This window comes from Podarcis muralis, chromosome 1 (genome assembly GCF_964188315.1).
Source record: "Podarcis muralis chromosome 1, rPodMur119.hap1.1, whole genome shotgun sequence".
NCBI lineage: Eukaryota > Metazoa > Chordata > Lepidosauria > Squamata > Lacertidae > Podarcis > Podarcis muralis.
The window spans coordinates 44,567,341-44,594,969 of NC_135655.1; the positions used below are offsets into that span (position 1 = coordinate 44,567,341).

At 41.9% G+C, this 27,629-nt stretch overlaps 1 protein-coding gene across 1 annotated transcript; it reads right to left on the minus strand.

The window, feature by feature from the left end:
* Window positions 1–323: 323 nt before the first annotated feature.
* LOC114589436 (cytosolic phospholipase A2 epsilon-like) lies at window positions 324–25,780 on the minus strand (the record flags this gene model as incomplete). The annotated part of the gene is given in 17 exon segments (XM_077927190.1): window positions 324–1,571; window positions 3,065–3,251; window positions 3,892–4,058; window positions 8,086–8,283; window positions 10,208–10,315; window positions 11,170–11,307; window positions 12,166–12,280; window positions 12,933–13,155; window positions 14,845–14,981; window positions 16,626–16,761; window positions 17,392–17,429; window positions 18,516–18,589; window positions 20,939–21,112; window positions 22,074–22,137; window positions 23,058–23,100; window positions 23,374–23,414; window positions 25,646–25,780. Coding segments are annotated over 17 exon segments (2,199 nt in total), but the record flags the coding sequence as incomplete, so codon positions are not given.
* Between the last annotated feature and the right edge of the window lie 1,849 nt (window positions 25,781–27,629).

Below are 27,629 nucleotides of genomic sequence, written 5' to 3' on the forward strand. Positions count from 1 at the left end.
ACTTGTTGTAATCTTTTTGGTGATCATGATAATATATGAGGAAATTATGGTTGGGGGTGGGATTTCCCATTCTTGTATTTCTTTTCTTTGTTACAAGTTTATATGACTTATTTGAATCACAACTTTGTAAACATAATATATATGGTTGCATGCCACCCCAATCTCTGAGCTGTGCAAGATTTCAGGGGTTCCAAGCACTTACCCAGAGTTTGTGTTTCCTTTTGGGAATGAGGCACAGCAGAGACAGTGGTATCTTTAAGATATATGGTTTATTTACACACATATAAAACCTGAGCCTGCAATGGAGGCATTCACAGAATTAACACCCCAAAAAGGGTCTTGCTTCTCCCGTAGCTACAGTCTTGGATTCAAATACTGTGCTTTGCCCTTTTTTCCTTTCTAGCCTGCAACTTTACCTCTAGGCGACATTACACACACTTCACTTTAAACTCTGACTTTTGTCTTTTTAACTATCTATTCACCATCTGGCCCAGAGCCTTTCTTTCTTAATGGCCTGTCACCTTTTCCTTTGTTCTCATTTAATGGCCCTTCGCCCAGGCAATTACCTGAACACAGGAAGCTAGCCTGGCCTGATTAGCTTTTAGCACTTAACTGGATCCAGAAATTTAGAGGTCTGGCACCCCCCAAACTCATAACAGTATTTCTCGATCTGAATTTTCACATAGGGAAGGCTGATTCACATATGAACACTCCATTGCTTCATGATAGTTTATAGTATTGAAAACCAATATCATATCTCTAGAAGATACTGAGAACAAATTCACATTGTATGTACATCACTCGATAACATATCGGTCTGAGTCAATGAGCTCGCGCTGAACATGTAAACTTTCTCCATTTCAAGGTATTGTATCTGGGTTGATATGAAGTGAGAGGGGAGTTCTGTTCTGGTTTGTTTGATCGGTGATGGCTGCTTCATATTGCCATCATCAAGTGACAATCATGCATTTATGAACAAAACCTAAGACCTGAAACTTAGAGGCCTATTATAGATATTCGTATTTTGTCAATGGCTTTTGTCACTAAGCTTCGGTTGCTGGGGCAATATAACTCAGGTCTATATTTTAGCAAAGCCTCTGTAGTGCTGGACCTGAGCCTAAGACGACCATGTTCCAGCCCCTCATTGGTGACCAATTGCGAGTAGATGTCTCTCAGTCACTATCTCCCAATTTGTTTCCTACCATATTTGTATTCAAACAAAATAACAGAGCACCTTGGTACACTTGGGGCACATAAATCACAAATAATAATTAGCAAGTTCCCATTTCTGTAATACTGGCAAGTGGCAGAAAATGCAGAAAATACATTTGGAGAGGGTTAAGAAGAGAGTCATAGAGACTGTTGCTTTTGCTGCTTCTTTCGTTGTACTGCTGTACGCAGAGCCTGTAGAATCATATGTTGATTATTGAGGATATTGTAGTTGGTCAAATTTAACAGCTTGTTGAAATTAGCCTCTGAATACTGCAGCGCACCAGTAGCAAATGGGGTAAATACAGTGCTGCTGACATCAACTTGGCCTTCCTCCATCTCACTAGGACTGCGTTCTATACCTATGAAAACAAGATGGAAGGAAATAATGTGTGCTATAATCCATATGATATGCAATTACCTTTTTTGCCATTTTAGTAGAATCAGTAAAATAAGTAACTCACTTCGCATCGAGATCAAGGAGAAAGAGAGGAATTGGGGGGTGGGATGTGTGTGGATAAGCTCAACATCAGGATTTTCAGAAAATGCCACCCCTAAATAAACCAGAGCAGGGGAACCTCTGGAACCCTAGATGCTGTTGAGCTATAACTCTCACTATTCTGACCACTGACCATGTTGGCTGGGGCTGGTGGGTCCAAAAATATATGGAGAGCCACAAGCCCCCCATCCCTGGTCAATAACTTCTAATTTCATTAGAGCATTGAACTAAGTTGAGAGGTGGGTGTGTGGGTGTGTAATGCCTCGCAAGAGCAGCCAAGCTTCACATTCTTATCAAGGAGTCAGAGAGGAGAGTATGAGCATATTCATCACTGCCTGTTAATTGCTCAACCACTTCAGTTTCCGGTGAGAAATGGCAAGAAATCTCTGCCCATTTATTACTAGGGTATTTGACACAACCTCATCTTGGTAAAACACACTGTCAGAATGGATGAGATGAGGAAAATCTTGAAGGTAACTGAAATCAATTTGAGGTTGTGATGGTTGGGCAATTGTGTTTATGGTCTATATTTGTATGTATTTATAATACAGTGGTACCTCAGGTTAAGTACTTAATTCGTTCCGGAGGTCCGTACTTAACCTGAAACTGTTCTTAACCTGAAGCACCACTATAGCTAATGGGGCTTCCCGCTGCCACCGCACCGCCAGAGCACGATTTCTGTTCTCATCCTGAAGCAAAGTTCTTAACTCGAGGTACTATTTCTGGGTTAGCGGAGTCTGTAACCTGAAGCGTATGTAACCTGAAGTGTATATAACCTGAGGTATCACTGTAAAGGGGAGAAGATCTCCACCTGCCACATTCATCTCTGTTTTTAATGTAGCAGTGCAACAAGTGCTGAGTGAATGGGTTGAAGGCTAGAAGCTAGAAGGAAGATTTGGTAACGGAGACTGGGTTAGGGATAAAAGATGATGAGCCAGTGGAACAAAAGAAGACAGATTGAAGTGAAGATGCTACATAGAACCCAGGGTCCATGATCCAAAGAGCAACTATGCAGATGGAGGACAGCACCTCACACACCCAGAGCTGCTCTTTTGTTTCCACTGCAGCACTTACTACTGCCAAAGTGACAACACACTTTTCAAATTGAGCGGTGGCTTTTCACTTGGGCAGCATAAAGCACCATTGTAAAAAAGGAAAAGTCTGGGTATGCATAGAGCATTTTTTGCTCTCTCCTGTACATGTCCTCTCTTTTGATCCCAGCCATTATATATACAGTTTGTGTGTGTGTGTGTGTGTGTGTGTGTGTGTGTGTGTGTGTATTGGTGTCAGTCATGAAAATAAGCAGATAAGAAAGTCATGTCGTCTTCAGGAAGACTATTGCTCTTCTTTACTCACCAGGAGCTTTGTATTTTTGGAAGGTATCGCATACCAGGGGGAAATACAGCAATATGGGAGCCTCTGGACTCTCTGCTTTGTCGAAGAGGTAGCATTCCTTGAGATGCTTCCTGTCTTCATCTGTCAGCACAACCTTGGGAAATGGAATGCCCTGCTCCGCATAGTATTTTGTAGCTAGATCCAATGGCTAGAGCATTAAACATGAACAACATCAGAACCCAAAGAGATATGGTTACAGCTTTCCTTTCTCAAAAGCTAGTAGTTGCACTAGAAGGATGATATGGCACTTATCAGGGATATTTGGGGTATGGGTACTCTTGTCTTGGCATAGGTAGGTGGATCAGTTTTTCTAGCACTATGAGTCTATAAAATGGTGATGATGAAGGAGGACACAATAATAATTGTCCAAGGTGCAGTCTGTCTAGGACGTCCACTGTCCTCTCCCAGGGGCTGTTTCTCTTTTGCTTGTTCTCACTCTCTTTCAATGAAAATACTGAGGATCAGAAAGCAAAGCCATCTTTCTCCACATTACTTCCCCTGTAAGAAGACTGTGTAAAAAGCTGAAGCTAGATCTTTGGTGGGAGGGAGAAATGGGGACCACCTGCCTGCTCCCCAGCATTACTCCATATGACTCAGTCATACATGGAAGAAGAAAAAAAGAATCCATTTTGGTATCAAATGTGAAACTACACCAAATAACTATATGGCATAGCACAAGTTCTTTTTCAAGCTCTTCCAGTCTTCTGTTAAAATTTGAAGTAAAAAATTAATGAAAAGACGAATGGTTATGGTCAAGTTGCTAAAGAAAATAAAAATAATCTTCTCACCAATGTCTGTGATCCTCCACTATAATTTAAATGTAAAATAAGGTCCACTTTCCTCTCTGGCCTCAGAAGCGGTGGGCAGCTGGTATTGATGAAAAAAGCTGTGTCTGTCAGTTCCAAATATTCTGGTGTTTCATTCAACTTGTTGGGGAAATTATCTAGTACAGTATCTGAAAGGCAAATTCTTTAGCATTATATGCAATGTTGCAAAGAAAACTCATATATGTTATTAAAGACCAGGAGGACTCAATTAATTATGTATCATTAACAGGTTAATGATACTACAGTGCAGCCTTAATTTACTTATTCATAGTTTATATACTCCACATAGATGCCTCTTTTGATAACAGGTACCTTTTATACTTTCATTTTTTCCTTCAACTTTTGAAATTTCAGTTGATCCAACAAAGTAATGATAGACCTATCAAGAAAGAAGCTATGTGCCGGAGACCCCAAATTATTTAACTTAGTTTGCCTTTACAGTGGTACCTCGGGTTAAGAACTTAATTCGTTCTGGAGGTCCATTCTTAACCTGTTCTTAACCTGAAACTGTTCTTAACCTGAGGCACCACTTTAGCTAATGGGGCCTCCCACTGCCGCCGCACGATTTCTGTTCTCATCCTGAAGCAAAGTTCTTAACCCGAGGTACTATTTCTGGGTTAGCGGAGTCTGTAACCTGAAGCGTCTGTAACCAAGGTACCACTGTATAGTTCATACTAAATCCTAGCAGATTAAATTCAGAGAAACCAGAATGCATCCTGCTGTAGGATTAGTGGAGAAGGAGAGATAAACATTTTAAATTGTGCTTATTAGTACAGCAATGTTATCAAAAGCAATTCCTTCCCCCATGCCTTATGATTGTTTTTCTGTTAATACATTTACAAAATATTTGTTTTGAAATGCTTAATAATTTCTTTTTAAAGAATCATTGCATTTACTGTATATCCTACCTTTCCTCCAGGGAACTCAAGGTGGGGTACATAGCCTGCTGCCTCCCCAGTTAATCCCCACAACAAGAGGTTAGGTTGAGAGTGAGTGTCCGCCCCAAAGCCCCCCAGTCAACTTCATGGCTGAATGGGGATTTGAACCCTGGTCTCCCAGGTCCTAGTCCAACATTCTAACCACTACACCACTCCCTAGGTTCATCTTTTGAATAACCAAAAAGGATCCCAGGTCACCGAGACTAAAACAACGTGGTTGTGATGCCATTCCTTCAAACCTCCCTTACGTTTCTTCTTTTGCTACTCCAGTTCTTGGAAACAGACAAGCATGAAGTGTTTCTGGAAAGCCTGAACCTCAGAATAATTGTTAATGGGATTATGTATCTGCATAATGTATTCTGGGTGTACAAGGAACCAGAAGGGAGAACAGTCAAGGAAGAAATGAAGATTGACTGGCTGCACAGGTTCCAAACATGCTCTGTTTTAGCATTCCAAATCTAATCTCACTTCTGTTGTATCTGTTTTCAACAAATACTCTCCCTGGAACTGTGAGAATTTCATTTCCCAGAAAGTGGGAGAAGCAACAAAGGGATCATCTATCTTTTACCTGGTTCTCACCAACAGGGAGGAACTTATCAACGAAGTGGAAGTACTGGGAAATTTGGGAGGAAGGGATCATGTCCTATTGGGCTTCATTTTAAGAGGCAAGGGAAAGCTGAGTGTAGTCGGATGTGCACTTTAAGAAAGCTGATTTCAAAAAGCTTAAGGAACTACTGGGTAAGATCCCATGGTTAGGAATAGTCAAACAGAAGGGAGTCCAAGATGGATGGGAGATTCCTAAAGGTGAACCACTGAAGGCACACATGCAGACAATTCCAATAAGAAAGAAAATTGGGAGGCATCTAAAAAAAATCAGTGTGGCTGCATAAGGAGAACTGAGATTTAAGAAGGGCATTTATTTAAAAATGGAAGAAAGGGGAAATCACAAAGGAATCATATACAAGAGCAGCCAACAGCTGCAGGGAGAAGGTCAGGCAAGCCAAAGCTCAAAATGAGCTCGGGTTTGCAAGAGAGGTTAAAAATAATTTAAAAAGGCTTTCTTTGGCAATGTTAAAAGCAAGAGGTAGAACAAGCTGTCAGGAACGAGTGCCCCAATCCCTGGGACACCCCTAACCATTGCTTGATTAGCAGAGTAGCAGATCTTTGGCAGATGTGTGAGTTCCAAAAAGACACAGAATGCAGATAAATCTTTAGTAGAGGTTTACGGTAAAGGTAAAGGTACCCCTGCCCGTACGGGCCAGTCTTGACAGACTCTAGGGTTGTGCGCCCATCTCACTCTATAGGCCAGGAGCCAGCGCTGTCCGAAGACACTTCCGGGTCACGTGGCCAGCGTGACAAAGCTGCATCTGGTGAGCCAGCGCAGCACACGGAAACGCCGTTTACCTTCCCGCTAGTAAGCGGTCCCTATTTATCTACTTGCACCCGGGGGTGCTTTCGAACTGCTAGGTTGGCAGGCGCTGGGACCGAGCAATGGGAGCGCACCCCGCTGCAGGGATTCAAACCGCCGGCCTTTTGATCGGCAAGCCCTAGGCGCTGAGGTTTTACCCACAGCACCACCCGGCATAAATTTTACAGTTCTTTGCTAGGTCCCTAGCAAGGCTCAACTTAGCTCACTTTAGAGAAAAATCCAGTTACAGCATAAAAAATAACACTGCATGAATATAAAAAGAAAGTAAGGAATAGAAGCCAGTAGAAGAATGAGAAACTGCTCACTGGGCAGTAGATATACCCTTCCCAGTGACCTTGACACTAAGATAAGACACTAAGATAAGACACAAAACAACAGCTGTGTTTGCTTTCTGCAATTTGGAAAATTATATCCCCACTAGAATGTTCTAGCATATTCCAGCATTTACTGGCAGCTTCTGCCTTCCTAAAACTTAATACCTTGACACAAGCAAGTATTAGTTCTTCTGCATGGAGAAGACGAAGAAATGCTGTTAGGTGGCAGAGAGAAGACAGAACTGCTCAACACCTACTTTGCCTCTGCCTTCACTCAAAAGGAAAGCAGGGCCCAAACCGGTGATAACAGAATAAACAATGCAAGGAAAGCGCTGAAGATGAAGCAAGCTTGTTTTCACCTACTCCAGAGGCTAGGATAGGGTTACCAGACGTAAAATCTGCAAATCTGTCCCAGGGAAACATGGCAGCAGCAGCCTCAGCAGCCCAGAGCCAGCCTGTTAGCGCTGCTCGTTGCCATGGCACCCGCCATTTTTCCTGCACCACGGCAGCGAGCTTCTCCTGAAGCCAGCCAGAGCCAACTGCACTACCAGGCTGGCCCCTCCTGGGCAATGGCCGGCCGCCCATGACTCCCGAGCCTCCCCTGATCTGTCAAAACAAAGGGGGGAGGGGGGGAGATCGGGGAAGGCTCAGGAGTCACGGGCAGGTGGCGCGTCATTGCCCAGTTTTTTTAAAAAAACAACTCTGTGCATTTATGTTTCACAGGGTGCGAAAGAGGGGCTTTGCACCTTTATACAATATGCATGTGTGCTTGGGCCCAGGGTCTTTTGCCTCACCATCCCCACTACTGACTCCCTGTTGCTACTCAGCTTTAAAAAGGGGGGAGGAAGTGTCCCCGGATTCATTGAAAAAATTCTGGTAACCATAGCGCTAGGACCCAAACCGATGGCTTCAAGTTACAAGAAAGGAGATTCCAAATAAACATCAGAAAGAACTTTCTGACAGTAAGAGCTGTTCAACAGTGGAATGCACTCCCTTGGGAGGTTGTAGAGTCTCCTTCATTTTTAAGCAGAGCTTCTATGGCCATCTGTCATGAGTGCTTTAGTTGAGATTCCTGCACTGAGAGAGTTGGATGCCCTCAGGATCCCTTCCAATTCTACAATTCTATGATTCTGTGAAGAGGATGTGGCCCTTGATCAGGGAACGTTTGTGCACTACGGCATATGCCCAGCACCATCTTGAGGCTATTTCTGCCCTGCCACCACTACTGGGCAAAGAGGCTGATTAACTGAAATGTGGATGGAAAAAGAAGTGGAGGCTAACTTGGGAGCTGGCAGCTGTTGACCGAGGGGGCAGAGGATTAGCTGTTTCTCCTCAGCTGAGAAATATGTGACACCTAGGTGTATGCTGTGCAGAGGCTTCTGTGGGGAGAGGATCATAAGACATAAGAAAAAAGAAAAGAAAAGAAAAGAGAGAGGGGAGAAGAGATCTGAGTAAATGAGTTCAAGGGAATTACCTTTCCACATTGAAAACCTGTCATTCTCCAAGTATTTATCGTTGACTTGGAGGCCCCTCATGAAATTGCCATATTCTGCAACAATTGGCCGCATTGTTACAACATCTCTAAGCACATCGGTGAGGCTTCCGCTGGGGGTGAAGAGGCGTGTTGGCTGTATATCTGGCCGGCGAGGCATGCTGGGCAGAGTACCATCTTCTGTGGAACACATGGCAATTTTGTTTAGATCCCTTACTCAGAATGCACCTTGATAGTACCAATACAGCTACTGCTGCTACTAGGGGGAGCAGTTGGCACTGTGGTCTAAACCACTGAGCCTCTTGGGATTGCTAATCAGAAGGTTGGCGGTTTGAATGGCCACAATGGGGTGAGCCCCCATTGCTCTGTCCCAGCTTCTGCCAACCTAGCAGTTCAAAAGCACACCAGTGCAAGTAGATAAATAGGTACTGCTGCGACAGGAAGGTAAATGGTGTTTCTGTGCACTCCCTCAGCCTGAAAGCAAGCAAGATGAGCGCTGCAACCCCATAGTTGCCTTTGACCGGACTTAACCATCCAGGGGTCCTTTACCTTTTTACCTTTTAACTGCTGCTACTATTAACAGTAACAATACATAAGGTTTTAAAGGGCATCTTTTTGCTGTGAGTGTTTAAAATCAGATAGGGCTATATTGTAGCCTGTTTACTCTTCAATCCATTTTTAAGCAACCTCTTACAGTCCCACTCCCCTAAATTATCCTCTGCTTTAATGATCCAAAATTGGCCGAAATAATTTACTAGCTTTGGGCATTTAACTATAAATCATGGCATTTAACTATAAATTATAGCAAATCTAAAGGGACGCGGGTGGCGCTGTGGGTAAAACCTCAGTGCCTAGGACTGGCCGATCGTATGGTCGGCGGTTCGAATCCCCACGGCGGGGTGAGCTCCCATCGTTCGGTCCCAGCTCCTGCCCACCTAGCAGTTCGAAAGCACCCCTAAGTGCAAGTAGATAAATAGGTACCGCTTTATAGCGGGAAGGTAAACGGCGTTTCCGTGTGCTGCACTGGTGCTGGCTCGCCAGAGCAGCTTCGTCACGCTGGCCACGTGACCCGGAAGTGTCTTCGGACAGCGCTGGCTCCTGGCCTCTTAAGCTAGATGAGCACGCAACCCCAGAGTCGGTCACGACTGGCCCGTACGGGCAGGGGTACCTTTACCTTTACTAATAGCAAATCTAAGATCCAACTGTTTGCTAAAGACCACGGGAAATGTAGTTTCCTCCTCACAGACCAACAATTCCCAGTACCCTTAACAAACTACTGTTTCCAGGGGTGCCAACATGAATAAAATATTGCAAGGGGCAGGTAAGCCCCACCCTGCATAATCAATCACATGACAGGGCTCACCTGTACCATTTGAAGGGCAATGGTCATTAACTTTGTGGGGGCTCGGTCCCCTCAAATATTTTATTGGGGAGGGCGAAGGGACCTTGGCGCCTAGGAGTTGCCTCCTATCACAGTCCCTAAGATTCCTTGAGAGGAAGCTGTGCACTTTAAATGTGCATTGCATGCACCTTAAATGTACAATGTGGATCTTCCCAGAATGTCTTACTTGGAAGAAAGATATCTTTATTTAAGCAGGTAAAAGCACAGGCTCAGCAGTAGACACAGTGCTCAAGAGTCACAATTCCAGTGTTCAGAAACAGGTGTCCCAGTGAACTTTCCCACCCCCTCCAAGCTTTTAAAAGGAGGTATGGAGTGGTCATTTGAGACTCTCTAGCCTTGTGGGGTGGTTGTATCTGTTCCCATCTGTGAAGGTAGTGCCCGGTTATAGGCATCAAGACTGCAGCCTCCTGTTCAGGCTCCTGCCATAGCTGATCAAAGTCTTCCCCAGTCTCCGCTAAGGCTTTCTGCTCTGCAGGAAGGTCAGAAAGGGGGAGCCAGCATCCTGCTCTCCCTTCCAAAGTGACTGAAGTGGAAAGGAGAGATTCGCCCCCCCTCCAACCCATGTTCCACAAATTCAGCTCTTTCCCTGTTTCTGCCTCCTCCATCAGAGCCAGCCAACCCAAGCTTGATCCCAACAGTGCTGCGTGCCTCATGACAGAGCCCAAGGTACATTAGCCAAAGAAGAAATGATGTTCTACTGACCCATATCCACCACTCTGTCTCTTGTCCACCTGTGCCAGAAGTCTTCTGAACAGTCAGCTAAATACAATGCATCCAGCAAACTCTGGGAATATATATTACTCAACATGCCTGAGAAGCATAGAAAATGCAAAAGTAAAATAAAAACCATTTGATATCAGAGGTAATTTCCAGGTGATGGTAAAGAGGGTGTTGCATTTGTTTCTTTCATTTATTGTTTTGAAATGGATATCATGTTCACTAATATTTTACTAATTACTGTGTTTACTATTTCCTGTTGTCGGTGCTATTTTCCTAGAAAAAACAGTGCCAGAACTCACCACAAATGCCTCCCTTATTCTTTTATAATGGCAATAGTGCCCATCTGAGAGGTGCCAGAAATGAAAAAAGCCTGTAGTGCAGTTCTCATTCCCATCAGTAATGTGTGAAAGATGAGTATATAATACAAAAAAAAATCCGTGTGAGTGGTAAGGACTCAATTTCAAAACACAGGGAACTAAAACAATATAGATTTTGTTGGTATCTCTGTTCAGGTCTTCAAAGACCACCTCTCTCCATATGACTTTGTGTTCAGCATCTGAGGCCCTTCTTCGTGTGCCTCCTCCACAAGAGGCCCAGGAGGTGGCAACACAAGAACAGGCCTTCTCTGCAGTGGCTCCCCATCTGTGGAATGCTCTCCCCAGGGAGGTTCAGCTGGCACCTTCATTATACACCTTTAGGTGCCAGGCGAAAATGTTCCTCTTTAACCAGGCCTTTGGCTGATTAACATTTTATACCTCTATTAAATGTATTTGTGGGAGAGGGGTTATTTCTTTGCAGGGTTTTTTGTTCTTGTTTTTATCTTGTGCTTTTATACTGCATATTGTATTTTGTGCTTCTATATTGTATTTTTATGTTGTGTACCACCCTGAGATCTGTGGATGAAGGGCTGTATACAAATTTCATAAATAATAATAATAAGTCACCTTGCATGTAACAGAGCTCAGATTCCGGCAGCTTCTTTGTCAAGTGGCCCATGTAGAACTGACTTCCAAAATGTTCCACATTAATGAAAGCTCCATATTTCAAGAAGCCTGCTTCATAGGGAGTAAATTCCACCCACTCTGCAAACAACCATGTAAAAATATTTGTTAAGTACAGTATAATTATTGTGAAAGACAGGTAAGAAATCTAATAAATGAATGATGTAATAATTACACTGCAGGGAACACTGCAATAAAATCTGCATTCTACCTCTCTGTGATAATCATAATTAACCGTTTCAATGGATTTGGAAATCACAACTCCCCATCCCTCTTACAGAAACTCTACACCTATCAGCCAATCACCCATTCCCACCACCCTTCTGAGTAATACCCCTCCCCACCCTCTCACTGGTGACTCCTGTTTCAGTGTATCTGATGAAGTGTGCATGCACACGAAAGCTTATACCTAGAACAAACTTAGTTGGTCTCTAAGGTGCTACTGGACAATTTTTTTAATATATTTTTTTATATCTCTCTAACAGCATTCATGCAGCAACTGCTCCACATGGCAGCCATAATGTGTTACTACACCCTCCTAAATGGGTCACCTTCATCTGTAGCTGACAGTGAAGTGGAAACTCACTGTGCAACAAGAGTAATTTACAAAGGAAGCCAGTACTCAGAGCTATCACTGTATGGGAGCACTTTCCATGCGATTATTGTTTCAAGTATAGAGCAGGCCTAAAAGGAGGGCGAATGAGTACTCAAGAGCACTCAATGTGGTACCAAAGACTGACAGGACTTAATTGCTCAAGATCCAAGAATTCTCTTAGGATTTTGAAACAAAGGTATAATTCTGTATAAAAATGTACACAACACACAATCTGTGCTGCACCACAGCCAGGAGATTTAGTATCTATTAGTGGGGAAATGTCAACCAATAGTCTTCACCTGGCCCCCTGCCTTTGAAGCAAGCTCAAATAATTTTGTCCCTACCTTTAAAATCTAGAGTGCTGTATCTTTCTTTGACATTGAGAGCAAGGTAGATGGGAAGTGGGTTCTGACCCAGATTCACAGCCTGTCGTTGATCTGAGAGCTTGTGATGATTGGGCTGTTTGGGAAAAACAGCAGTCAGCAGAAGAGACAATGACCCAAATAAATTTCACAAAGAACCTGTCATGGCATCCTCATCTTGGGTCAGACCCAGACTTTGGTCCTTACCTATGAGAGGCAATGTTTGCCAATTCCTCCTTCCCAGTGCAGTTGCCAGTACCACCTCGCACACTAGAGTGTTGGGAGATCTTGTTATGGATGCTTTAGGTGAGATGCCTGCATTGCAGGGGATTGGACTAGATGACTCTTGGGTTCCCTACAACTTTACAATTCTATGATTTCCTGACCTCTGCTCTCCAAGCATACCCCATAAATCTGTTCTGGGTCCCCCACAACCTTCCAGATCAAATGTATGGGGCACACAGGAGACATACAGAGAGAGGACAGAAAAGCTCTATTGCCCAGCTAAATCTCCTTGTGATGGTGAAAACGGTTCAATGGATACTGCCCAATATTTTAATATATTTAGATGCAAGCTTGTGTTGTTGTTTCCATCCCAACTCTTCACAACAGGTGTGCTATCAATATAAATTAAAGAAATAATAGCAAACACCCTTTCCCCTTTCTGTGCTTAATTTGTTTCATATTTCCCCCATATGCCAGCCCACATTATGCTTCCCACCCACCCCCAAAAAGTATTAATACAATACCTCATCATTAAACATGGATTCAATAATGAGCCCCCAGAGATCTATAAAAGATAGCTTATATCCATCTCGGTGCCTCTGACAGATTTCCTTTTCATAGTATGTTAAGTGCCTCCGAGAAAAACAGGAAAGCTTGTTTTTCATGACATGTTTCCGAGCATCACTGATATGCGCTTCCAAATCTTTTTGCGACCAATTGGCATCTTCATATAAATTTATCATGGTCCTAAGGAAAATAAATTTTAAAAGGAGAAAAAAGGAGAAGAGAAATTGAAATTGGCCACAGACTTTGGGCAAATACAAATGGCCACTTATCAACTCACAGCTAATTAGGGGTGCTCAAGGAATTTTTTGCAACCACGTTCTAAGGCAAACTCACCTGATCTGCACCCCATGGACTATTGTGCAGATCAGAATGTGGCCTTCCTTAGAAAGCTAATTGCTTGAGGTGGTCTGGGGGTGCTTTTTAAAAAAGGCACAACTTTTGAAAAAGGTAATAATAGCTACTCCAAGCAGTTGGAAAGCACAGCATCTGCCCCTGTGCACATTGAAAATGAGACTGTAAATGCCCCTGGAGCAATGGGACACAAGGACATCCCATTTCTCTCAAGGACCCATATTGGTCCCAGAGACATTTGCTCTCAGGAGTGTTTGCAGCCCTATTTTCAGGAAGCCCTATTTCTCGGAAGAAGCCATGCTGTCACCTGTTTTAAAAAAAGAAGAAAATAAATGTCAAAAGGCAGGCCTAGGGCCACCCCACAACTGTCTGTCTGTATGTCTTTTTTCTGGGTTAGAATGTTATTCAGAGTTCTTATGGGGGCAAGAATGCAAATTAAAACAGGAATGGAACAGAATGGAATTAAAATGAATACACATGAAAGTGAATTAGACTGAACTGTCTATCCCAAACTCGGCCCTCCAGATGTTTTTTGGGACTACAATTCCCATCATCCCTGACCACTGGTCGTGTTAGCTAGGGATGATGGGAGTTGTAGTCCCAAAACATCTGGAGGGTCATCTGGAACATCCTGCCCATCAATTAGGAGCATTTTATCACACATCTACACCCAATCAACAATCCAGGGAAGCAAAGGACCAGTTAAATTATCCTCACCAATTTTCATAATAAGTTTCCACATCACTTTCATATATAAAACAAGTTTTCATTGAAATACTGTTTGGTTCAAAGGATTTTGCAAATCTGATGCAAACAGCAACGAAGGTCATGTTACCCACCCTCTTCTCAAAAAATAATAATAATCTGACTCTTAAGTGATTTGAAAGTTGCTAAAGATTCCTAAACAATGTAAGTTGTTGTTGCTTAAGTCGGAAGCTTTTCAAAAGGGTTGCCTATGGTCATATCAAGACTAGGAAACTGTTGCATTGCAGTTTAGTCTCAGCATCTGACAATGTTTGAAATGCATATATACAGTACTTCATTTCCCTAGAACTACAGACTCAGTTTTTTATTTCTGTTTTTCTAATCACACTGAGTATATTTTCCATTAATTAATAAATCTGAAAAATGGGGAGGTAGTTGTGGTGACAAGGCTTGGTTCCATTGAATCAAGACCATGAAGTCACCAGGCTTATTTTGTGATTTTTTAAAAAAAAAATCCTTGGTAAAATTGCACAAATTCGGCATAAATAATATATTTTTTGTTTGGTTTTATAAAGTGACTGTTAAGCTAAACAAAGGAGGAGTGGCAGGGGCTATCCAGGGGAGGTACAGAAAGGCTTGCTTCTATTTCATGTGGTACAAAGTTTTCCATGGATGTTGAACGCTAAACAACAACTGAAGGGATACACATAAAATGTGCCTTCACCTCATGTGATTACCCCATGGCAGAAGGTTGTAAGGAAATTCTGCAGGTCTGGATACATCCCTAAAAATTTTGCTCCATGTTCTTCTTACCATGTTGTGCCAGATAAACCAGCGGTGTATGAAATACAGTCTAAGAGATTCAGCTTCTGGAGAGCTAATAGGCTGCCGTACATCGCAGTCATGGATCTTACGCCACCTGCTGTTGTCATCACAGCCACAATGGGAACCTGAATAAATTTGAGAGCAGTTATTCACAAATTTGCAAAAGTGGGAAGATTGAAGGACTGAGCAGAGTCACAAACATATTTTTTTAACAAAAAAGCTTAATCACATATCTGAAAACCTCATCAGGGATGGAAGGTTCTATCAATTTCAGCTTCTCTAACTTTCCTCAGTCTTAAATTGAGTTCACTACATTTCCATTTATCTATATATTTAAATAAAATGTTCTCACAATATTCGCCAGCATTTTAGTACACATCTTTATATGCAATTTTGCCAAAGATACACAGTTTTTGTTGAAGAACTGCATCACAAAATGAGGAGAAATGTGGATCTTGGTTTTGGTTCTGGAACCTTGGCTATGGAATGCCCTCCCCATTTCCATTTGCTGAGCACCATGCTTCATTTTGGCCTTTAGTGAGGGGGCATCAAAATGGAAGGTGCAGGAACTACTGCTGCTGCTTGGGCTGCCTCCTAAGTTGTCTGTTTCCCAGCTTGCTCACATGAAAGCACAGGTGAGTAGGGGGAGATGGCAACAGCTGTGGAGCATTACACAGATGCTGATGGCATCTCCAAAACGCAGGGCACTGAAGTGTTGAAGTGAGGGTCCTAGGAAATTAATGAGTGAAGGCAAACAGAAGCTGAAGGAGTAAAAAGGACAAGCCAATACTCTTACAGAAGGAGGAAGAGAGAGAAAAAGTGAAGGCAGAAGGATAAGTGGGTCGGCTGCAAGCACAGCCAGAGCGAAGAATGATTAAGAGCAATTCTGGGTTGTTCAGAGTTATGCCAAACCAGGAAGCAAACACTGTACAATACCATAGGCTGGTGAAGAGAACCAATACACTACAGGGGGGAAACCACATGGTGTAGGTAGGCAGGAAAACTCTACATTATGGGATATGAGATAGAAAATGTGTCCTGTGGTGAAAAGGGATTTCCAAGAGCTAGTGGTACAGGTCCCCCCAGGTAGTCCTGGGACTCTCAGGATCATTGGGACCTAAAGAAGATGATTTCTGACAATGGTGAATACAGTTCAAGATAGGCAAGTGTATAATGATGCACACCAGGGCAAACAAATCTTAACAGAATCATTTATCAACTTCTGCTCACACAATCTAGGCTTCTCACTCTTTTTCTGTCTCCATACACCTCCCCACAGTGTGGGGAGCTTTAGACTTCCAGAGCTCTCCCTTCAGGGCCCAACTCTCCACACATCCTCCTCCCACTAGGGATTAACTTTAAAGATGTGTACGGCAAACAATTATTTTATGTTACAATAGTATAAATGAATGTGTAAGATATTATGCATGAATTAGACCATATGAAATAGACCTTCTTGGTAGTGGCGCCCGCCCTGTGGAACGCCCTCCCATCAGATGTCGAGGAAATAAAAACTATCTTGACATTTAGAAGACATCTGAAGGCAGCCCTGTTTAGGGAAGTTTTTAATGACTGAAGTTTTAATGTACTTTTAATCTTTGTTGGAAGCCGCCCAGAGTGGCTGGGGAAACTCAGCCAGATGGGTAGGGTATAAATAAATTATTATTATTATTATTATGCATGGATGAACATGTGGCATGGACATATGGTAAATGAATCCCTTTGCCACCATTTTCTCTGCTCATCTTACATTGTGGCAGACATCATACCTCATCATCCTGCAGATCATCTTGAAGATTAAGAGCATTTTTCAAAGCAGCAGCAACGTATTTCTTCCGCTTACAAATGAAGTCCTGCTCCTCTGGGCATACATCAAATCCCAAGCGCATGTCTAGGTCATTCTGGCTAAATGATACAAACTCATATCATAAACCTGAGCAGCTAAATAAACATAATATATGCATTATGATTTGAAGAAATTCCAGCACTCCAATGTTTGCTGTCAACAATTTGTATTTGGTACTATTTGACATGTAAAGGTATGCAGTATTTAACAGCAGTTGATAAAGAACTTGGAACAATATTTCACATTTGATTGGTGAGTTTATAAAATTTCATATTTGGAAACTGCCAAAGTTGAAAACAATGACGAGCTGCCAACCAGTTTAAAGAATCTAGAAGGTGGAAGTAAAAATCCTAGATTCAAATCTGAGTTTATTTTTGTTTATTTTAAAAAATCTGTTCAAAATCCAAATGACAAAAAGAAATTGTGTCAAATTTTGAAAAATTGTCACTGCTCTAGCTTGAAACATCAGAAGTTGAACCCATGCCCTTCCCCCATTCCTACACAAAGTGCTTTAGCACTACATGCATACCTGTAAAAGCCAAGTAGAGAAGGATGTTCAGAAGGGAAGGTTACTTTTAAAGCAATTTCAGAAAGCTGCAAATTCTGTTAAATTTTAGACACACACACACACACACACACACACAGCAAAGATAGAACTGCAAAGTCACTGCAAGGAGAAAAATGCTTACCAGTTTTCTGCTGTCACAAATACATTATATGCTTTGTCCTATAATAAAAATAAAAAAGTTATGATTTCCATAATCTTCAAAAGAATTTTGTTTGTTCTCCTCCTTTATTAGTCCAACCTGATGATCATAATAAATAATAAGTTGAACCATCCTAACGTGATGTCTTGCAATTCATTGCTCTCGGACTCCACCAGTTCAGTTTACACAAGGGAAGTATGCTTTACAAAATGCATATACAGTGGTACCTCGGGTTACATACGCTTCAGGTTACATACCCTTCAGGTTACAGACTCTGCTAACCCAGAAATAGTGCTTCAGGTTAAGAACTTTGCTTCAGGATGAGAACAGAAATCGTGCTCCGGCGGCGCGGCAGCAGCAGGAGGCACCATTAGCTAAAGTGGTGCTTCAGGTTAAGAACAGTTTCAGGTTAAGAACGGACCTCCGGAACGAATTAAGTACTTAACCCGAGGTACCACTGTAACAGTAACTTACAACATTCATGCAACAGACCATTCAGGCAGTTAACTTCAGGTTATGAAGAATAAGTCCACAGATGCAGGTTCAGTGCTTATCCATTCTCTGACCTGTTTCAGATTTCAAACCTGTAACACCCACAATGTCCATCTCTGTGTATCTGCTGCACCTTTGTACACTGCATTTTGCCCCTATCTCAGAACTACTTTCAAGCTTACACTGGCTCCCTGCACGCAAAATGGCTGCTTCATTCATTTCAACAGAAGGCCAAATGTGCATGCAAATTATTTCAGACCAATGGATCAACTCTCTCTATTAAAAATAATGGGGAGTCCTATGCATACAAAAGGTTTGAGCACATACAGATCCCACCACTGGAAGAATCAACGGTCAGCTACAATCCAGACAAGCAAATTACTAAACCACCTTTTCTCCATTTACAGGTAGGTAGCTGTGTTGGTCTGCCGTAGTCAGAACAATATAAAAAAATTCCCTCCAGTAGCACCTTAGAGACCAACTAAGTTTGTTATTGGTATGGGCTCTCGTGTGCATGCACATTTCTTCAACCTTCCTGACCAGGTGCTCTCCAGATGTTCTGGACTACAACCCACATAGAAAACAAAATAAAATTGTTTGCAATCAGGACTCACGTTTGATATTTCCACTCTCTCTCCTATGCGAAGCTGATTCAAGGGCAAAGTTAGGGAGTTCGTGTGCCCTTTATCTGAACACTGAAGGAGGAAAAACAAATGGTCACAACACAATATGTTTTTAAAACCAAAAGGCATATTGCTTACCTAAACGTTGCCTGTCTCCTACTGCAATGACTAGAGAGCAGAATTACTAGTAATGGATATATTGTGTAAACAGCACAAATTAAATTACATAATTCTGTGCAGAATTCCCCCCTTTGCATCATTTTTTCCTATTATTATTCTTATTAGAATACCTTTTTATTGGATTTCATAAACAAGAATCATAGGAATAATGAATGACACAAATAAATAGACCAAGTTTTTGCATGTCATTTGTGTATCACAAAAATAGCATATTAAATTTGCAGTAATATCTACAGCATATGGTTCATTATTAGTGCTCAATGTATAAGTTCATGAATTTGTTTAAACAAAAACAAAGGGGAAACATGTCAACTGTAGTTTATTTGTTAATCTCTCAAGGAAGGATATTTCCCAGACTGTTTTGTACCAATTGCCTAATCTTGTGCCAGAAAGGTCTTTCCAGTGTCTGGTTATGTTGCTTACTAATAAATAAATAAATAAATAAATGGCTTACTAATTCTTTATTATGTAAATCCAGATTGCTGCCTTGAAATATATTTAATAAAGCTCATTCTGGTTTGACTTCCAATTGTTTTATTAATTTCTTTAAATATCAAATTCCAGAAAGGCTGGATTTTTGTACATTCCCACCACATGTGGAGATTTCATTCATTCATTCATTCATTCATTCATTCATTCATTCATTTTGTATACCATCCTTTGTAGATCTCAGGACGGTTCACAGCATAAAAATACAAGCCCCACCAGCAATGTGGTGAGGTGCCAGAATGAATCATTGCCAGCTTCCTGGGGGGTTATCGTTTGTTTTTATTAGAGATAATAGGGCCCAGATGTATTTAAGATTTTACTAAATATTCATAACTAAGTCCCATCAAAAGCAATAGGACAACTAACTTCTATTTGTTTTAATGGGTCACGACTAGGGATGGATGAATTTGTCAATATCATTTTCTCTTTGTTTCTCACTATTCCCATATTTAGTTCAGTTCTCAATAGTTCACCAGTCTGCATTTTTAAAATAGCATGTTAGTGAATTTTTGCCTAATATACACATTTTTGCAAAGCCATTTCCCCTAATATAATGCCTTTTTCTATATTGTTTTCACGAATATATGCATTTGTCTGCACATCTTACCCTAGCAGATGCATTCTTGGTATGCATTACTTGACTGGAAAACTGCATTGCAAAATTCAGAGAAGCACACATTTTGCAGGATGACTGTGCTTTGGTTTGTGTACTATTTCAGAAACCATAAATTAAGTAGATTCCTTAAACGCAAACTGAACTGAATTTCTCTCCCATCTCTATGATCAAGTGTAACTGATCATTAAATTTTGCATTGACTGATAAGCAATTGATACGGGAGCACCTGATTCTAGGTCCTTTAAACCTAGCTCGCTGCATTCCAAACATCTGAATGTGTGACACCTGCACAGGGAATCTCTTAAGTACAGTACAATGGAGCACACTATCCTTAAAAGGCCAGCTTTTGCATTTCCTTGTTTGTTTTAAACCAACTACTATGGCCTCATTATGACTGCATAAAATAATTATAAATACATAACCTGGAGGTGGGAGGGACGCGGGTGGCACTGTGGGTTAAACCACAGAGCCTAGGACTTGCCAATCAGAAGGTCGGCGGTTCGAATCCCCACGACGGGGTGAGCTCCCATTGCTCGGTCCCTGCTCCTGCCAACCTAGCAGTTTGAAAGCATGTCAAAGTGCAAGTAGATAAATAGGTACCACTCCGGTGGGTAAACGGCGTTTCCGTGCGCTGCTCTGGTTCGCCAGAAGCGGCTTAGTCATGCTGGCCACATGACCCAGAAGTTGTATGCCGGCTCCCTCAGCCAATAAAGTGAGATGAGCGCTGCAACCCCAGAGTCGGTCACAACTGGACCTAATGGTCAGGGGTCCCTTTACCTTTTTAACCTGGAGGTCACATTTTTGCCAGATACAGAGCTGGGCATTGCAGGATAGGGTGCAGCTTCCATGTTTGGTGGGGCATTCACTATTGTGCCCACCTCCCTCTCTTCTCCCATAGCTTCTGTTGCCTCTCTCCTAATTTCAGTTTCTGGTTTCTAATGTCATTCATAACTTCCCCATGCCCCTAGTCCTTGTAAAAAAATTCCACATTCCTTAGAAAAACCAAATTGTAAGAGCAGAACTAACAAGCAAAGAGCATGCAATTTGCTTGACTTGTGCTAAGTATTCTGGCCAGCACAGCCTGAAGATTTTATTGATGGTGTTCAACTTGGCATTTGAAATGGGTGACCACTACTTACACAAATGCAGCATTTCTTTGGGAATTCCACTTCCAGGTGTGGGTTACAGTACTTGACATAGTGGAACACTGTGGAGTTTGGTGGGGCATATCTAGAACCATTTCCCAGTAAAATGCTCTGAGTATCTTCAAGGGATCCTTTCAATGTAAATGTGAATTCTTCTCCTGAGTGCAGAGCAGAACACAAAAGAACTTCAGTATTAAAGTACACAAAAGCAGTGCTTTTTCTCTTTAAAAAAAATGCTTAGGGGTACTCTCATTTTCCTACTCATATTGAAATACTGCCCCCCAATGAGGCCAAACTTAGATTCACAAAATGTTGAGGGGCATGCGTACCTCTGCGTACCCCCAGAAGAAAGCACTGAACAGAAGTACATCTTTATTTATAATATTTGTAACCCCTCCCACCAAGACCAGGGCAGCATACCTGTGCCTATCCTAGTTTCTCCTTACAACAGAGCTAGGCCAAGTCAAGAGACAGCAACTTGCTGAAAGCCACCCAGCCTGCCAAGAAGTGTTTGGAGAGCTGGGGTGGGGTTTTCATGGGGAGAAAGCTGCACAATGATGACCATAATACCTTCTTCCCCATTGCAACTGCAGCGGAAGAATCAGTCCATGATATGGAGATGGAGTTTAAAGCTGGATCCAAGTATAAAGGTAAAGGTAAAGGTACCCCTGCCCGTACAGGCCAGTCTTGCCAGACTCTAGGGTTGTGCGCTCATCTCACTCTATAGGCCGGGAGCCAGCGCTGTCCGCAGACACTTCCGGGTCACGTGGCCAGCGTGACAAAGCTACATCTGGCGAGCCAGCACAGCACACGGAACGCCGTTTACCTTCCCGCTGGTAAGCGGTCCCTATTTATCTACTTGCACCCGGAGGTGCTTTCGAACTGCTAGGTTGGCAGGCGATGGGACCGAATGACAGGAGCGCACCCCGCCGCAGGGATTCGAACCGCCGACCATGCGATCGGCAAGTCCTAGGCGCTGAGGTTTTACCCACAGCGCCACCCGCGATCCAAGTATACTGAGTCCTTATTCAACGAACCTGATACTAATTTCAATCCTGGCTGCACTGAAGTCCTCTGTGTGCTTGATAGCTAGCTAGGTAAAAGAATTAATAATCTTACTTCTATCTTTTTTCTTCTTTTCTCTTCCATAAACCTCTACTTTTAGGCAGCCAAGTTCCCGAGACTGCAAGGTAAAAGACAGCAACTGCAGACCTCCAACATTTCATATAAAAAATAGGGTAACATTTGTCAGCATACACCTCTATTCTCACACCAGATGCCCTGGCAGTGTCCTTTATTACAAACTGTTGAAGGCTCTTAGCTCTTTACAGGTGTTATAATTAGGGCAATATAGTTCCTTTCCAAGTCCTGGAAAACTACAGTTTGAAGTGGAGATATTGTTTTATCCTCGGAGGCTCCTCACTGTCTTGACCCCAGAGTCCAGCAGTAACGAAGACACCAAGTCTGGGGCAACCCAGTCAAATGGGCCAGGTACAAATAATAAAATTAGCATTATTATTAATACAGAGTCACCACCAAACTAGGTTCCTGACTAGTGATCAGACGACTACTGAACTGGCAAACGGGAGCCCCCTAAAGCAGCTCCCACAGCACTGAGGCCCATAGAGTCAGAGCCAGGATGCTACAGAACAGGGTTGGGGAACCTCCGGCCCACAGGTCGATCTTGGCCCCCAAAGGGGTCCAATTTGGCCCACACGGCAATTTTCCTTAAACCACACCCACTCATTACATCAGTTAATTGGTGAGAGTACAGGCTTCAAGAGACATCTCCCCTAGGCAGATAATATTTCCAAAAGGCACCCTTTCAGGTGATCAGGAACAGAGGAAAATTGTCTTTTGGATGAATTGTCTGTGCATAGAACTCAAACAGCTGTCTGAGAGCAAGAGGGAGGCCATCACACAGGTCAGCAAATGTGTTGGCCTCTCACGACATTCAAAATTGGTGCCCACTTCACGCTGCCTAGTGGTAGGATCGGCCGTCCTGGGCAAGGAAGTATTTACTTATTTATTTCAAACACCCACCTTTCCATATCAAACTTCAGAAATAAGAGGTATAATAGGTATGAAGACAAAAGAACGTACCACCAGTACTCCATTTGTAGCAAGGCTTTCAGGAAAATCTGGCCTGATTAAAAGAAAGAAAATTTTGGATGCATTATTTGGCTATAGAACTGCATTAGAAAATTTGGAAAATTTTGAAGTACAGCTATGCTTCAGCTCATGTATTATTTCAGAAAGTGTGAATTTGGTAAACTTGCCTTTAAATGCAAATTGAGCCAAATACCCACCCTTTTCCCCTACTAGGGTACAGTGTCCATTACAATGCATGTATTAATTTCATTGGGTCTACACTTAATAAATTAAACTGATACCCTTTGTCATCTCAGGTGTTACTCACATCTGTTCCAAAGTGAACTCCACTTCCAGCACCTCATCCTTCTGACATTGGAAAAGGGAACGTAAAGAAAGGAAAGGAAATGTTCAAAATAATAACATTGAAAAATATACTTCTGAACTGATGCTGTTCTACTTCACTGGGAGTTCCTTCACAAGCAACTCTTTCCTATAAGGTATTCCTTCCCCTTGGAAAATTGTATGTGTATCTTGTTACATTGGCAACAAATATCTATTTCAATGTGCTTAGGTATGTTCCTGCCGCTGAGGGCCTTGCCTGCCTCCTTCCATCTGGGCTCCGTTTTTGTTTTTGTTTTTTAAATTGCTTTTATTTTTTTATCTGTCATTTTAAATTGTAATTGATATTAATGCTGTGTTCTTAGTTTTAGATTTTATGATTTATGTGGAAATTGTTTTCCATTTGGTTGTGTACTTTTTGATGTGTTTTACCGTATTTTTCGCTCTATAAGACGCACCAGACCATAAGACGCACCTAGTTTTTGGAGGATGGAAACAAGAAAAAAAATATTCTGAATCTCAGAAGCCAGAACAGCAAGAGGGATCACTGCGCAGCGAAAGCAGCAATCCCTCTTGCTGTTCTGGCTTCTGGGATAGCTGCGCAGCCTGCATTTGCTCCATAAGACGCACACACATTTCCCCTTACTATTTAGGAGGGAAAAAGTGAGTCTTATAGAGCAAAAAATACGGTATTTATTGCTTATGACTTTTGTTACGTTGGTAATTATGTAAATCCTATCATGTTGTAAGCCGCCTTGTGCATTGTTTTAACTATGGAAAGGAGGCATACAAATAAAATGATGATGAGGGTGATAATGTTCCATTCATGCAGCAAAGCAGAATCCTGTGTTCCTCTATGATGCACCAGAACATATTTTGTACACAACAGGTAAGGTGAGTAAATGTGCCACCTTAGGGATGTTCCAGCTGGCTCCCTTACATAATTCATACGGGAAAACACAAGAATCCTAAACCCCAATAAACTCAATAGTCCAAAAATTGAGGCATATGATAAAGACATAAGAAATTCAGTTACATTTCACATATGTTTAAATAATTTCCATATATACTTTTTTATTGAAGAATTCCAAGAAGCTACATGAAGGTGTGACCTCATACATATGCAAATTTGTCAAACTGGCATGCCTAGTTGGTTTCTGATTGAAAATTTCTATAAGTAACTGATATATTTGCCTATACAGTGGTACCTCAGGTTACATACGCTTCAGGTTACATACTCCGCTAACCCAGAAATAGTGCTTCAGGTTAAGAACTTTGCTTCAGGTTGAGAACAGAAATCGTGCTCCGGCAGCGCAGCAGCAGCAGCAGGAGGCCCCATTAGCTAAAGTGGTGCTTCAGGTTAAGAACAGTTTCAGGTTAAGAATGGTATAGAGATGTTCTCCTTATGTGCCAGTATAGTAAAACACTGGTTCTTTTTCTCTTGCATTCTGGGAACTATTTCTAGCTTCCTTTCCTTGGCTTCTGAAAAGACTAAAAGGTCTTGCTTATAATCATGCACGCTTCTCTCCTTCATGCACACGGTGTAAGGCTGTCCCTGGCACACAAATCCCTAAATGCCATTCTTTGCATTCCACTCTTTTTTACTTAGTTCACCTTAAGTTCACAATGATCTGTTATTCCTCAATGTATAATTAATTAGGTGACTTTATATTATGATCATAACATTAGTAATTGCTTTAGTCATATTATAATCAATCTTTAGTCTAAGTGGATTAAAAGCTTATATACCTGTCTAAAATCCAGCTCTCCCATATCCTTTGATGTATTAGAGATTAATGGACTTGTGTAACCCCGCCTTATACCTAAGTTACCCAATAAGGAGCCAGCCTCTTTGTTTGTATTTTAACCAATCAGCCACTAGCATACCAGTGGCCATGCTTTGTAACATTCAATAAAAAGAGAGACGCATGGGTTTTTAAACGAACTCAGAAGAAGCTCTCAAAAACACCATTCACTTGTCTGTCTTCATTCCAACGTATTCCTACAGAACGGACCTCCAGAATGAATTAAGTTCTTAACCCGAGGTACCACTGTATGCATTGCTGTGAATCCAAAGTTGGGTTTTCCAACCAATCTCTAAAACAAGGCACCAAACTATTAAAAAAAGCCTTTAAGAAAATGATGCCCACAATAAGCCATTTTGAAAACCACTCTGACAAATTACAGGCTATTTCAAAGAAGCCCTTATTAGTCTGCATCCCATCCTCCCAAACTGTACATATAATTTTGTCTCTCACCTGTTGGTTCAGTTCAAAATGCCTGCAGACTGTTTCACCAAGCTGGAGCTGAGCTATATCAAAAAGAACTGCGCAAAGCTGGTCATCCCTGAAGGGAGTATCTTCATCGCATACTTTCAGTTCTAGTACATTCTAGGGAATAGGGAAAATTAGTCAATGTGTGGTGGTCAAAACCATTTTGAAGACAGGCAGCATTAGTGTATGCTTGGGGTGTTCAAAGGAGTCTTTGGAATGATGGGTGTTGTAGTATTGACTTCTGAGCTACAGAGCAACCACCTCTTCTTGACACATCATAAAAAATTATCCTGCTCTTCTTCCATGACTATAAGGAATGAAAAATGGGTCATGATGGCAGTGAATGGTAATCAGCTGGTTCAGGAAGAAGAGAGGAAGTAAAATAATTGGTTGCTTTAGGCACAGGAGGAACATTTAAATGTAACATGACTCACAACCCTGCTAAACCATACGAAAGATACTCAACCATCACTTAACTACTTTAAAAAGCTCACTGTGTCCCCGTGTAGGAGGAATCTTCCCAAATCCATCCCAAGATAGCAGCACCTAGATCTTCAAAACAAAGCCTTAGATTGAATATCTTTTGCTTCTTATTTACATTGATTAAACTAATTAGAACTCTGCTCCCCCTGACAGTGATACTGGAAACGTCAGAAATTACACATCACTGTTGTAATTATTATTGCTATATATTTATTTATTTATACCCCGCCTTTTTCCATAACAAGCATTCAAGACAGCTTACAGATGAAATAGGAACAGCTAAAAACATAGGGGAGGGAAACAATAATTTAAGAACAATTAAAAATTTATATAATTTAAACTATATATCAGTGTAAAAGATCCAGTGCTTTTTTTTCTTTTAAAAAATGTTTAGGGGTACTCTCATATTGAAATACTCATATTGAAATACTGCCCCTCAATGAGGCCAAACGTAAATTCACAAAATGTTTAGGGGTATGCATACCCCTGCATCCCCCAGGAAAAAAGGCACAGAAAAGATCTATTCAAAAATATGCAGATAATTACAATAAAAACATCACAGCACAAACCCTTTCATTAAAAGCAGTCAATTCCCAAAAGCCTGCAGGAAGTCAACCAGGAGGGAACCAGTCTAATTTTTCTAAGGAGGGAGCTCCAAAATCTGGGAGCAGCCACCAAGATTGCCCTCTCTCACATAATAATAATAAATAATAATTTTATTATTTATACCCTGCCCATCTGGCTAGGTTTTCCTAGCCACTCTGGGTGGCTTACAGCATATATAAAACATAATAAAATATCAAACATTAAAAACTTCCCTAAACAGGGCTGCCTTCAGATGTTTTCTAAAAGTTATATAGTTCTTTATTTCCTTGACATCTAAAGAGTGGGCATTCCACAGGGAGCATGTCTGTGAGGGTTACAGGACCAAGAGAAGGGCCTGCCCCGAAGATCACATAACCCAGGCAGGTTCATATGACGGGATATGGTGTTTCAAATAGCTGGGACCTAAGCCACAGAGAAGTAAGAGCTGGACCATAAAGAAGGCTGATCGCCAAAGAATTGATGCTTTTGAATTATGGTGCTGGAGAAGACTCTTGAGAGTCCCATGGACTGCAAGAAGATCAAATGCATCCATTCTTAAGGAAATCAGCCCTGAGTGCTCACTGGAAGGACAGATCGTGAAGCTGAGGCTCCAGTACTTTGGCCACCTCATGAGAAGAGAAGACTCCCTGGAGAAGACACTGATGCTGGGAAAGATGGAGGGCACAAGGAGAAGGGGGCGTCAGAGGACGAGATGGTTGGATAGTGTTTTCGAGGTTACCAGCATGAGTTTGACCAAACTGCGGGAGGTAGTGGAGGACAGAGGTGCCTGGCGTGCTCTGGTCCATGGGGTCACGAAGAGTCGAACACGACTAAACGACTAAACAACAACAACAACAAGCCATAGAGAGCTTTATAGGTCATAACCATCACTTCAAATTGT